This window comes from Magnolia sinica, chromosome 3 (assembly GCF_029962835.1).
Source record: "Magnolia sinica isolate HGM2019 chromosome 3, MsV1, whole genome shotgun sequence".
Lineage (NCBI taxonomy): Eukaryota > Viridiplantae > Streptophyta > Magnoliopsida > Magnoliales > Magnoliaceae > Magnolia > Magnolia sinica.
Window position 1 is genome coordinate 14,795,118 of NC_080575.1, and position 15,287 is coordinate 14,810,404.

At 38.2% G+C, this 15,287-nt stretch overlaps 1 protein-coding gene across 1 annotated transcript; it reads left to right on the plus strand.

Moving 5' to 3' along the window:
• The first annotated feature begins 311 nt into the window (after positions 1–311).
• LOC131239582 (uncharacterized) lies at positions 312–1,445 on the plus strand. The gene is made up of 2 exons (XM_058237356.1): positions 312–545; positions 995–1,445. Exons 1-2 carry the CDS (start codon positions 348–350, stop codon positions 1,247–1,249), a joined length of 453 nt encoding a protein of 150 aa, XP_058093339.1. The 5' UTR covers positions 312–347; the 3' UTR covers positions 1,250–1,445.
• Positions 1,446–15,287: the final 13,842 nt, after the last annotated feature.

Below are 15,287 nucleotides of genomic sequence, written 5' to 3' on the forward strand. Positions count from 1 at the left end.
CACTAGTTTACTTTTAACCAACCTTTTAATTTCCTTTAATTGGATGGTTAGGATTCCTTCATCATTCTCACATAACTCCATCCACTAAGGGACCCACAATTTAGATGGTCTGGATAGCAATTCACAAGCAATAGATGAGGAAATGAGTCCCCCATTTTTTAATCCCCCGTAATTTCATTTTCCTTTTTTATTTCTCCCATTTTTTTATTTGCTTTTTCCTTCTTATTTTCCCATTTTGGCAAAAGTTGCCCCACAGCCTCTTCCAAAACCCAAGATCTCTCTCTCTCTCTCTCTCCCAAAAAAATAAAAATAAATAAAAAAAATCACCACCACCTATAAGTCATTTCATGGTCCTCCATCCCATCAAATATACAAATACCAATAAACCCCAAAAACCCCAACAAAAGAATATCACCACCACAAAACCCCTCATTCCACCACACTTTCTGAGCTACCAAGACATGTCTACTGCTCTTGGGCCACTCTCTCTCCTCCTGCTTTTGATCTCTGCGTTTACCACCATCAATGGAGCATCCTCTTCTCCTGTAAGTCTCCCCAAAACACTATCCTGACATCTTCTCCATCCATTTCCCAATGTGGGTATTTCTCATTTGGCCATTTTATCACCACCCATGAGGGAGATTCTTCAAATGTAGTCGCCAGATTGAGATATTTTGGTTTTTCAAGACGTTGGGGCTTTTTTTTTTTTAGTCCTTTTCGTAAGTGGGTATTTGTTATTTGGTCCCTGTTGTCGCTATAGTGTAAAAAATATTTTTGATTTCTCCTACAATTTTTTATTTTTTATTTTTGCTATTTACTCCTTCTTCTATCTGGGTATTTGTTATTTGGTCCTTTTATCACTCCCCATGAGAGGTATTCTTCCATGTAGTATACAAAATTGAAATATCTTGGTTCTTTTTTTTGCTATTTAGGCCTTTCATCATGACCATGTATTTGGGGAATTCTTCTCATGTGGATTGTTGAATGTGGGCAGGGTGTGGTGGTCAATGGATCGGACCTGATGGTGCCGTTGATCGAGCCAGGGACCGGATCGATGGTGCTGAATGAGACGCGTAGGCGGCTCGGTAGCTTCCAGATATGTGCTCTTTGTACTTGCTGTGGAGGGCCTAAGGGTCTTTGCTTGCCTTCTCCTTGTTGCTATGCTATCAATTGCAATATACCCAATCGACCATTTGGGTTTTGTTCTTTCACACCAAAGACCTGCAATTGCTTTGGCTGCCATCTCTAACTTCTCTTCTTATTACATGTAAGCCCCTCTCATTATTTCTTTTTGCCATTTCTTCCTCTTTTTTTTTTTTTTTTTTTGATAGTGGGTGTGATTCTGTTGGGAGTGTGAATGAAAAGGAATATCTGTTTTGGTCTAATTGTTTATTCTTATAATCTCAGTCATTACATAGACTTGCATTGTTATTATTATTATTATTTTTATGTGGGTGGAACACTATATACATGAGGCTTTTATTACAATTTTGCATAGTCCATAGGGGGTTTTCTGTAAATGTTTTTTATTTTTTAATTGGGGATTTTCATTGGTGGAGTTAATGGTAGGTTAGATTAAGAGATGTGCTTTGTTTTTAATAATAGTATCATATCATGTGATGATAAGATTACTTTGTTGGGTTATATAATTATGAGCCTGACAATGTGTGCCATCCTTGTGGACTAAGTCATGTAAAAGTGGGGCCCATTATTCAGTCATCAATACCATTGATTTAATGGGTCTAGTGGATGGGCCAAGCCCCAAAAATCTCTTGATGAAATGGAGCCTTCAAAAAAGTAAGAACACTCTAGATCGACTCGGCCAAATATTCGATGGCTTGGATCTTTTGGTGAAGGGGGATTTTAAGTGCAATGCCCATCCACATTGGGGTTGATATGATAAACGGTCTGGATTGCCAAACTAGTGGAAGTCCATTTTAGATTGGGTAGAGTGCTACTTGTAGCCCCACTTCTAAGGAAAGGTATCTAGATGTGTTTGAACATTGCTAGTGCGGTTTGATGGGGTGAAAGGAGAGAAGTGTTGTTATCAATGCTTATTGGCCGTCCCAACCTAAATATTTAGGTGGGTGGGTGTTGGGTGGAGCATTAAAGATCAACCACAGGCTACAATAATGTTGTAGGGTTGTGACTCTCTCTCTCTCTCTTCCTGTTTTTTAAGTAGGAATTGCCCTTGACATTGTGAATGCATGAGTGTTTATTTATTTATTATAAATAACATCAGATAGGGGGGGTTCTTGTAACCGGAGGTTTGAAGGGGCCACCACAATGTCTGTGTGAAATCCACTCCGTTCATCAGTTTCGTCAGCTCATGTTAGGGTGAGAGCCCAAAAATGAGGCTGATCAAAGACTAAAGGGGGCTACTCCACAATAAACAGTGGAGATTGAATGCCTGCTGTTGAAAACTTCTTGGGGCCCACAGAAATATTTGTTTCCCCATCTTCCTGGTTGGAATCACCTGATGAATGGGTTGGATGGCACGGAAATATCATGGTTAGCCCTGGGACAATGGTGGGTGTTTTTATCCCTACTGTTTCCTGTGGTGTGGCCTACTTGATTCCTTGATCTGCGTCATTTTAGGTTCTCATCCTAATATGAGCCGGCCAAAGTGATGGCAGAGTGGATTTCACACGCTGACATTGTGGTGGGCCCCACAGAGCTTTGGGTTACATAGGACTCCGTGTAACATGGGTCACCAGAAAATCAGTGCCCTTTTTTTTATATGCCCAAGGTGGGTACATTTAAAGCAATCCAGACCGTCCAAATAGTGGGCTCTGTCCCGGTGGATTAAAAATCAAACTTGTTTGGGTTTTAACTACCCATTTGGTGGCACCGATTGGATGGTTAGGATTGTTCAATCAGTGTAGCATTCTAGGCCCAGGATGGGCCCTATATTTAGATGGTCTGGATTGAATTCGTGGATTTCACAGGAACAGTTTGGTGAATGTAAAGTGAAAAAATTCAATACCATGAGATTGCTTGCTGACTCTATGGCTATGATTGGATAAACATGGTGAACCCTTGGCAAGCTCTAGGTTAGGGTATGGCGTGCACAGATAAATGTAAGTCAATCCAGACCATTCAAATTGCCGGTTCCATTGCAATGGATCATTGACCAAAATTTTGTAGCGATACTGCAATCGTATCGCACAGCTAATCGTTTATAGTTTTGACCAGCCATTGGATGGCTAGGATTGTTCAATCAGTGTAGCTTTTAGGCTATGCTCTGCCCACAATGGGTCCTGTGATTTAGATGGTCTAGATTGAATTGCTGGACGGTATGAGTACCGTTTGTTGAATGCAAACTGATTTAATACCATGAGAGAAATTGTATATCATTTATGTGGGAGGGACCCTGACCGCAGGGCCTGCCTGGATGTATGCATTGTATCAACTTCCATCCGTTTTCCTAGTTTATTTTAGGACGTGGTCTCAAAAATAATGCAAATACAAATTTTAAGTAGACCACACCTCTAGAAGCAGGCATTGAAAAACCTTTTATGGGCCACAGAAATCTTGGATCAAGTTGATATTTGTTTGTTTCCTTTCATTGAGGTTTGTATGACCTGGATGATAAATGGAAGTTTTTAATGGTGGGTGTTCAATGACTACTGTTTCATGTTGTATGGTCCACCTTAAATTTATATTGCATCATTTCTGGGATCATACCCTAAAATAAGTTGGCAAAACAAATGAATGGCATCGATATACAATGTGTACATCGAGGCTGGCCTAATGGTTAGGGCCTGTTTGGGATCGTTGATTTGGAACCCCCGGATTTGAAATCCTCCTATTGTGTTTGGCACCCTGGATTAGGAATCAACTTTAATCCAAAAGTAATCATGCATTGTATATTTATGGGAGTTTGAATTTGATTACTAAATCAATTGTAATAGCTCTAATTAGTGACATATGTAGTGTTTGACACAATGGTCATAATAAGCCTGCTAAAATATTTGTTTTGCCCAAAAATGATGAAATTTCCAGTCTCGGATGGGCCACAGGCAAAAGATCATGTCCGAGTGACTAACCAATGATTCTAATCGTTGATTTACATGGACAATGTTTGGACAATGCTGATCATCATATTAAAGTAATTAATGGTGATGTTATTGATAATCTAATTGTTTATCATTAGTGGGCCATGTGCCCAATAGAATAATAGTACGGTGACACACATGTTACACATGCTACTATTGAAATGATTTTATGTGTAATTCAAGCTCAGAATTTGATGCCCCCAGTTACTTTATGCTGCCCGGGGATTTGACTCAAATCCCTCCAAATCCATGGTGCCAAACGACCCCTCAGGGTCCCACTACATTGTTGGCCTCGGTTGCTCTCAAAAAATTTGGGTTAGAATTTAATATTATAATTTTATAAATTGGGTTAGAATTTAATAATATAATTTTATTCTGATTTTATTTTACCACATTCTTTAGCATTTTTTTTTTTCTTATTGAAAATGATGAAAATACCCTCTGTATTTTAAACGAGAAAATACTCTTCTACAAAAATGATGGAAATACCTTCAAATGTGAGCCCTTCATCAGGTGGATCAACCTTCAAATTGACTAGGGTCCTTACTCTTGATCTGGTGGCAGACTCTCAGGAGTTTCAACACCGGGTCAGGGGTCAAGGGTTCGAGTACCAATAGGTGGTGAAATTCCACTAGCGTGAGTGTGTTTGGGGGTGTGTGCGTGTGCGTGTGTACTAGTAAAGTGGGCCTGATGGTATCTAAAAGAAATGGACGGTTGTAACTGGTTATGGGTGCTTTTGTCATATTTAAAGATAAGACCAGCAACCGTGACTTCAATGGGAAGGCGGTAACATAATGACTTGAATAGAAAGGTGGTAACATAAAGATAGTATAAAGAATGTAGTTGCTTAAATCTGACCCCAAATGTTTGGACATGATTGCCACCGTCGGAACCTACATGGGGTCCACCATAATGTTTGTAAGAAATCCACCCGTCCATCTGTTTTACAACCAAAATTAGGCTGATCCAGAACTCAAGTGGGCCACACCATAGGAAACAGTGGGGAGGGAAATGTCTACTGTTGAAACCTTTCTAGGCAGCTACGTGGGGTCCACCATAATGTTTGTGAGAAATCCACCCATCCATCTGCTTTACAACTAAAATGAGGCAGATCCAGAACTCAAGTGGGCCACACAACAGGAAACAGTGGGGAGGGAAATGTCCATGGTTGAAACTTTTATGGGTAGCTATGTGGGGTCCACCATGATATTTGTGAGAAATCCACCTATCCATCTATTTTACGACCAAAATGAGGCAGATCGAAAACTCAAGTGGGCCACACGATAGGAAACAGAGGTGAGGGAAATGTCTACAGTTGGAACTTTTCTAGGTAGCTATGTGGGGCTCACCATGATGTTTGTGAGAAATCCACCCGTCCATCTATTTTATGACCAAAATGAGGTAGATCTAGAACTTAAGTGAGCCACATGACAGAAACAGTGGGGAGGAAAATGTCTACGGTTGAAACTTTTGTAGGTAGCTACGTGGGGTCCACCATGATGTTTGTGAGATAGCCACCCATCCATCTATTTTATGACCAAAATGAGGTAGATCTAGAACTTGAATGGGCCACGAGATAGGAAACAATGGTGAGGGAAATGTCTATGGTTGAAATTTTTGTACGTAGCTACGTGGGGACCGGTCCACCGTGATGTTTGTGAGAAATCCACCCGTCCATCTGTTTTGGGACCAAAATGAGGCGGATCTAGAACTCTCAGTGGGCCACACGACAGGAAACAGTGGGGAGAAAAATGCCTACGGTTGGAACCTTTCTAAGTAATTAAGCCATAAAAAGGGGAAAAATCCCCAGTAATTAGCTGCTGAATCTATGGCTATGATTGGATGAACATGGTGGGCCAGTGCAAGTAGACGGTGTGATGCAAGTACCAACCCCTTTAGCTTGTCTTGTTGTTGGGTCTTTCATGGAAAATGTCCTGTGGGGGAGACTTTTGAGGAATCTCATTGACTTTTCTTTGGATGTATGTCATTCCTTCCATGTGCATGGTGGGGACTACTGTAAGCATGTGACTGATTTTATATCTAGGAGGATTTGGACGTTTTGGGGTATTTTTCTTGGATATTCTAAAATATATGATTTCTACTGGCCATTTTTAGAGGCTGTTAGGGAATGTGGGCCCCCTGTGGCCCACTTAACATCGACGGTGAAAAACACAGCCACGTAAGCACATGCATTGTAGGTGGCACAATTTGGTTATTACAAAATGAAGGATTTCAGTACAGATGCTTTGAAAATTTGGTTGCGAGTTCATCCTGATTTCATTTAATTTTATATAGGTTGCTTTTATTTTCTACAGAATAAAAATGGGAGCGGATTTGGTCAGGTCGGTTGGGATGTGATGTGGCACCATTTCATTGGCTTATAAATATCTGTCAGAAAGGGCCCACCAACTTTCAAAAGATTATCAGGTTGAGTACATACTCACCGTGTCTGACAGGGACGCGGATTGGGTACTACCTGCACCGTCCATGGCTAGGAATGATATGAGCTGTAAGAGGAATTCATGATGTATAGGTTTTATCCACCATTTTTCCGTATCATTTTGCCATATAAGCTCAAAAATGAGGTAGATCCAATTAGAGCTGGGGCATCGAGTCAAGTCCGACCTAGTCACAAGTACTAAGTCGGGTCGAGTTAGCGCTGAGTTGGGTCAGATGCGACTGGTATCCATAAGCTGGAATCACAACTCAAAACCTAGGTGCATTTGCCAGAATTGCAGCGGCATCTCATACATGAAACGCCAAATCTAGTTTTTGTGTGTGTGTGTGTGTGTGTGTGACAGTAATAAGTCGGATTTCGGGTGGAGCCAGATCCAATTACTGGGTGACCCGAACTCAACTCAGTTTTAGTTTGGATTGGACAAAGTTTAGTCATTCGGATTGAATCACCCACTCGGTTCGGATTGAGTTGGGTTTGAATGAGTCGGATGAGTTGAGCCTGCGAGTCAAGCCGTTCTGTGCCCAACTCTAGATCCAATGCTCAAGAGGGAAACACTAGATGAAGTAGCGGTGATAATGACATTCATTGTTGAAACATTCCTAGGGCCCACCATGATAGTCTGTCCAATGTATTCATAAAGTCAAGTAGACATGGATGGTAGGAAAACACAAATATCAGCCCGATCCAAAACTTATGTCACCCCAAAAAGTTTTCAACTGTGGGTGTTTAATCCCCACTGTGTGGTCCACTTGTTCTATGGATCTACCTCAATTTTGAGCTTCAACCTAAAATGGTATGGAAAAATGGATGGATGGTGCGAATAAAACCCACAAATCATGGTGGCCCTGTACGTTACTAGCTAGGGAGGGTTGGGATAGCCGGCCCGAAATATGAACTGTTTCGAGCCGGGCCGTCGGGCCGGCACTATTAAAGCTACAATTTTACAGGCCCGAGCCCGGCCCATTAACACACATCAGTAGGCCGTGGCTGTGGGGCCCACCTTGATATATGTGCCTTTCATCAAATCCGTCCATCCGTCTTGAAATATCATTTGAGGCATGTTGCAAAAAAAAAAATGAAGCAGATCCAAATCTTAGGGGAACCACACCACAAGACAGAGATGATTGAATACCCACCATTAAAAGCATGTTGGGTCCACCGGAATGTTTATTTTCCATCCAAAATGTTGATAAGGTCACAAAGACCTGGACGAAGGAACCACACAAATACAATCTTGATCCAAACATTTCGTGGCCTACGAGCTTTTTAATGGTCATTCACCACTACTTCATGTGGTGTGGCCCACCTGAAATTTGGATCTGATTTTTTGGATGGTACGCTAAAAAGATCTTTCAAAACGGATGAACGTAGTGGATTTAGGAAACACAATTTATTGTGGGCCCCACAGTCAGGGATACACCGAAGCCACTACACCTGTTACGGGGAACCTGCTATTTCCCGGCCTCGCTAAATTCGCTTCCAAAAACTATAAATCTTTCCCAACCTCACTCTAGTTACGTGTCAGCCCATGCACATGCCACAACACATGCCAGCATGGCAGATAGGAAATATCGAAGCCATTCATCAGGTGGACCTTACCGTGTGGATGTTACTTCCCAAAGATAAAGATGGTCCATTCAGCCTACCTGCCATAATACTATAAATAAGTCCACAGGTCAAAAAGCTTCAGCTGATTTTTTCACAACCGTACATTTATTAAGTCCGTTGTGGTCCATCTGATTTGTGGACCTAATTGATTCTTAGGACAGAGAATCTACATAGTGATAATTTTCTAATGGACGGCTTCGACGGTGCACCTATCTGCCATGCTGGCATATATGGTGACATGTGCATTAGCTAACTTGTACACATGCATGTAGGCTAAGGAAAGCTAAAAGCCATGCTGACGTATATGGCGACATGTGCATTAGCTAACTAGCTAACTTGTACACATGCATGTAGGCTAAGGAAAGCTAAAAGCTATAACAACCAATTTCCATAAAATAATGGCTACCATTGAAACCCTTTTCGGGCTAACGGAAGTTTTAGATCAATTATTATTATTATTAATTTTTTTAACGGTTTGGATAGCATATAACTATAAGGTGGGCTTTTATTTGAAGGTTTTGTTGCTATTGGCGTTCAATCCTATAAAATCTTCCCGCTAAAAGAAATTAAGGACCTTATGATGATATTTTAGTTTTATATTAAGTATTTTAATTTATTTAAATTAAATATAATAATTTTATTTTTATTTCATAAAAAATAATTTTTTTATTACATAAAACATTTCCAAATGAGGGATAGGGACAAATGTGTCAAATTAATATATTTCAGACATTTTTGTTAACAAATAATTTGTTTAAGATTCACTACTTAATTTTTAGACTTCAGCCATAATTATTAAACAAGTTATTTTACTGTAGACTTTAGATTTAGACTTTAGATTTTAGATTCAGGCTTCGGATTTTAGATACGTCCATTAGACTTTTGATTTAACAAACGAGGCCTTAATACGTAATTGATATTAACTAAAATGAGATAAACAACTAAGCAGGCCGTTAATGAATTTATTCATTTTTTTAACGATAAGGATTTCACAAGCCAAAGATGTGATCATGTGGCATCCAAACGATCTATGCTTGTGAGCTACATGGATGCATACGTGGCATACATAGACAAGATTGATTGGAACCGTTTGTTCGAATGACCCAATAGCAGATGGGCCATAGACCTAAAAATCTACGGTTGGGATGATCCTAAAACTGTGCTCCTTGGTGCACGTAGCGTCAAAGGAAAAGAGAGAACAATAGGTGGGATTTAGGTAGGGAGGAGAGGTTCATTGTCAATCACTATCAGAAATTCATCTTTATGGGATTATACAAACTTTACATTTAATGGTTAGGGAAATAAATGGTGTATTAATCATATTGCAATTGGTCTATTCATTAATTCATACCATAAATCATGTGGGTCCCACCTTTGATTGAAATTCCTTTAAAAAGAAAAAAATCGCTTTATTACTATGATCCTAACCGTCTCTTATTTCCCACCTTAGATTGCATATCCCTCTTAAGAAGGGATAGTCACCAGTGGAAATCTATAAATTTTAGTATTTTTATTTTTATTTACCAAGGCTAGTTAATTCGGAGGTACTGAGCATAATGAAATATTTAGAGGTTCTCTCTCTCTCTGGGATGGTTTCAAGTTCAATGGGTAAGACTTCACAAGGAACTTTCCATGCAAAAATAAACTCTTATCTACTCATCAAGTGAGCCATAAGAACATAAGTGTGGTCCACTTAAGGAGAAGATAAGGCTGATTTTTATTTAATTTTTATTTTATTTTGCATAAAGAGTTCCTAATGGTGAAGCCAATCTATTGAAGAGGTTAGATAACTCATGCATTTAATAAGTAAGAAGTAATCTATTGGATGGACCATAGAGAGAGATGCTCACACACAATTAGTTAGGCAGTGAGTTTTGGTCCAACTAGCTGAGCATTTAATGAAAATATTTCTCCCTTTATACAATGCATACACCCATATTGTGAGATTTTAGAATACATGTCATAGTTATATAAAGCGACATATTTGTTAAGATCTAAGTCATTTATCAGTTAGGATCCACTAAGGAGAACTTATAAAAGAAAAAAATTTCAGATCTCTTCATCTTTCAAGTCGGCCATGCCAACGTAAATAGTTTGGAGGGTGAACTTTTCTTTATCAACTATTTCCAGTTGTGTGGTCCACCTGAAGCATGGATGGGCCTGAAATTTGAGCCCTAGGTGTAAAGTGAGGTGACCCATCAGATGTTCGGGATAGATTTAAAATTAACACCATAGTCGGCCTACCCGAAGAGGCCACTCTTTTTCAAAGCTGCATTTAAATCACTCGTGGATGGGCATTACGAGGATTAATTACCAAAACAACTCCACCTCTATGCCAGCATTATGAGCATTAATTACAACCTTAAATTACGCCAAATGGTAATATTTCGAGAACATGTACCACATGCACTCTCATCTCAGATTTTTTACAGGCCCACTTTTAAATGCATGTAAGATCCACTCCGACCATTAAACGTGTCATCCAGTGATAGGCTCAGAAAAAAGAAATTAGGCTAATCAGTAGTTCAGTTGGACCACACCAATAGGAACAATTAGGAGAGAGACATCCGCTCTTGATTTTTTTTTTCAGGGCCCATCGTAAAGAAACTATGAAATTCATTCCAGCCATTAGATATCACACCAAAATTAATCTTGAGTCCCAAAAATGAAGTCCATATATGATTCATGTGAGTCACATTGATGGAAATAGTTTAGAGGGTGAACCTTTCCATATACACTGTTTCTAATCATGTGATTCACCTGAACTAAGGATGGGAATGAAATTTGAGAACTTGATCTAACATGGGGTGACATACCTAATGGACGGGGTTGATTTTACATTAACGCAATGATGGGCCCACTCAAGCTGTGGGCCCTTTTCCATGCCAAAATGTAATCAGTCGACCATGGAAGCATTTACTTACATTAATTAAGAGAGGTTTTTTTTTTTTCATTGAATGTAGAATAGACTACACACTTATTATAGATTTGGACCATCCAACTAAAAATCAGATCCGTACATTAGATAAATTACATTATCAACTTGTTAGGGGCAAAAAAAGTAAAATAAAATGATGATCTTATGATCAAACATGTCAAATACTTACGAAAATAATGGGTTGTTAATAATATAGTCCAATGATCTAGATTTAACATGCACACTTGTACTTTTCTTAAAAGTGTAGTTTCTTAGTTTTTAGCATATAAGTTCTCCTTAGTAGATCCTAACTGATGAATGGCTTAGATCTTAACACATATGTCACTTTACATAACTATGACATGTGATTCGAGAATCCTTCAATGTAGGTGCATGCATTGTATAAAAGGGAGAATTTTTCATTAAACGCCCAGCTAGTTGGACAAAAACTCACGGTACAACTATTTATCTCAAGAATCCTATGGAAGCTTGAATCGTCACACACACACACACACACACACATATATATATATATATATATATATATATATATATATATATATATATATATATATATATATAATGCACGTGGGCATGAGTTCTTTTTAGGATCTTATCTCACATGACATGAGCATAAAATCTGAACTGTCCATGAGATATGGCACCCCATGAAATCTACAGGGCCCAACTTTCACCTATGGCCCACAAGAGTTTTGGATGAGGGTGAAAGTTGGGTCTCAGAGTTTTATGGTGTGCCACATCACATCAACTATTCAGATTTTGTGCCTAGCACACATGTGCAAAGGTGCGCACGAGTGCGCATGTAAAAAGGTGTATAGGTGATCGTGACTCTCTCTCTCTCTCTCTCTCTCTCTCTCTCTATATATATATATATATATATATATATATACTCTCTCTCTCTACACCCATCCACACACACATACATGGTGCACAATAACTTGTAGTCTAACTTGTCAAACTTGAAACCTCTCCTCTCTCTCCTCTCTCTATTCCTTTCCCTTTTACGCTTGCTATACCCAACAGTAATTTTGAAAAATTGAGTCTATTTTTATAAAATAAAAGATAAGTTCAACTAAAATCTTCTAATAAAATTGCAAGTAAAATCATGTGATTTTTTGTAACTATTGTGATATTAACATGATAATATCATATTGTTGATATTTCACAGTAATATCACTAGATTTTATCATTGTTCTTGTCACAACTGCATTGGGATACCCTTCACGGCATTTGAACACTTGTGTATTTTCACGTGCATCAACCCTAAGTGGAGATTGAGATTGTAACAAATTTGAATGCCTCAATTCCAAATGGCCTAGTGACACTTAGATTCTAGAATAAACTAGAAATGGGGTGTCTACACCTACATGATGTAAGGTCCAAATTGATGATCCCATATGATCAATATTTATCTTCCATATACTAAGTCATTGTTTCGATGGTTAGCATTAATGGATCAAAGTAATTTTTTATAGGGATGTGTAGTTAAAGGTGGGCCCTGCATGATATTGATAAAATGTTTTATATTATAGTAAGCGTCGATGGTCCCTTTCCTAGCTTTTAATTAGATGGTTAGGGCTCGTTTGGGAGCTTGGATTAGGAATGAATTAGAATTCAAACCATAATTACCATGAAATCGATGTAAATTACTTCTCAACAAAAATTTTGAAGTTATCCACTGGGTGGACCATAACTTGTTGTCTGACTGGAAAATTGCAAGTAAAATTAAGTGAAATTTTGTAATATCTATGATATATATGAGAAGGTTTCAAGTCTAATAGGTTGGATTGCAAGTTACAATCGACTAAGCAGATGACTTTTGACCTATCAAGTGCATGCAACATTCAACTCTATCCGATAGATTGGCCCCACCATGAGTTTTGCAAAAATAATTCATATCCACCTATTAAGTAGGCCACACTTAGTTTTCTATTTATTAATGGCTACACTTTGTTTTTTTATTAAGGCATCGCCCATTGAATGTGTTGATAGATTTTTCACTAGGTGATCTTATTATGGGCTCTCTCTCTCTCTCTCTCTCTCTCTCTCTCTCTCTATGTACACAAGGACATGTGCACGTATACACATATGGAACCAACACCTTTTTCCCTCCGAAATCTCTCTTTCCATTCCTTTCCCTATTGCATGTGCCATACCCATTAGTAATTATAAAAATTTGGGTATATTTTTATAGAATAAAAGACAAGTTCAACTAAAATCCCACAATAAAATTGCAATTAAAATCGGGTGAAATTTTGTAAACATTGTAATATTAACATGATAATATCATTTTGAATGTCGCGGGATTTTTTTAATACGGTCATACTTGTCACAATTACATTGAGATATGCCTCCCGCATTTGAACACTCCTGTATTCTTATATGCAACAACAATACATGTAAGTAGAGATTTTGATGGTCAAAAATCCAAATGGCCCAGTGATTCCTAGAATCTAGAATAAGCTAGAAATGGGGTATCTGCATCTATGTGATGTAAGGTCCAACTTGATGATCCTTAATGATCAATATTTATCTTTTATTTACCAAGTCATTGTTCTAATCCATAACATTATATGATTAAAGTAATTTTTAATAGGGATGGGCGATCAAAGGTGGATCCTGCATGATATTGATCAAACATTTTATTTAAAGTGTTAGTGGTTTCTTAGCCTTTAATCAGATGGTCAAGGCTTGTTTGAGAGCTTGGATTTGAAATGAATTGGAATCCAAATTACAATTATTATGGAATTGATGTGAATTGGAATCCTCACTTGTATTTAATAACGTATAATTAGAATGCATTGAAATTTAAAATTGTCTTTGGATGCTTATAATTGAAATGCATAAAATTCTTTAATATATTCACAATAACTAAAATTTGATTAATTAAATTAGTTATAATATCTCGAATTAGTATACACATGTGATATTTGATCTAATAATTTAATAAGCTTATTGAAATATATACTGTTGATGCAGAACTCTAGTCGTCCTGGTTGGACCTTCGTGTACCTATAAAACTAAACCACAATAGGGACCATAACTGCTGCAGGGGACCCTCCGATTCCAAAGTTAGAACTGACGCTCTGGGTCTAATAGAATTACGGTTTTTGTGCATACCTTCTACCGTGTGTAGGGTTCGTATTTATAGTCCTTTGTTGCTAGTTACGTATATGACAATGAATCTTCCATAGTCGCATATCATATACAGAATTGTCGTCGGGATCCAATGCATTATCCTTGGCATGATTCTCAGTGAAGATCTCAGGGAATTAATCTTCCTCATGTAGAAAGTAGTTCTCCCGGTGGTCAGCTTCCGAGGATGGCATGGTCGATTGTCGTTGCCGACCTCTAAGTTGGTTTGGCCGATATCTACATACCAAGCCGAATTGTTGATTATAGTTGATGTCTATCTTCAAGGTTGAGTTGGTACTTACAGTGTTTGTTGGTCGTGATAATGAGATGTCAGTCAGAACTGAGGCCACTATTGTGGTTGGTGCTTGAGCTGATTGTGGAGGTTGTGCTCCGCTATCTAGACCGAACTCTTACCCGACCTCTGTTTCCAAGCTACTTGCCTTGTGTTTTCTCTCCCATTCTGGTTGCCTGGTCAGTCTGATTTTACCCATAATATATACTTTGGCAAAAAATAAGAAAATTTCAAGCGTGAAACACAAACATTAGAATTACAGACGAGCAACTCGTTAACATTTTTTTAACCATCCATTTAGACAACCAATGTTTGGACAGTTCAAATAATTCTATTGGTGTGAATCAATTAATTTTATTGGTGTGATTTTAGTGATGTAGTCGATAATTAGGTTGTTTTAGGGTATCATCAGCTTGTCACATTTATGATAACTTAGTAGCTTGGCAACAACTTTGTTACTCACGACTCTCCAGCCTTAGAAAGGAGCCAAGAAATGCATTTTATACCAATTACATTGAATTCACACCAAAACAAGAAGATTTCAAAACACATTAAAAAATAGCTCTTCATTTACTACCCATTTCATTACACGACACCAAACGCACCAAAAAAGAAGAAGAAGGATTTTCACCAAATTACTCATGAATACACCCAAATACAAAGTGCCAAACAACATCTTAGGACCATCAGTTAGTGATTTCTTGGAAGAGCGGCAATAAAAAATGAGCCGACATGATAGTTTCTCTAGTATAATAAATATAGAATGCTTATTTTCTATAAATTGATCAAATGGTCAAG

Coding starts and splice junctions, on each gene's coding strand:
- LOC131239582 (XM_058237356.1), top strand. CDS start 348: ATGGTCCTCCATCCCATCAAATATACAAATACCAATAAACCCCAAAAA. Junction 546..994: donor ATGGAGCATCCTCTTCTCCT/GTAAGTCTCCCC, acceptor GAATGTGGGCAG/GGTGTGGTGGTCAATGGATC.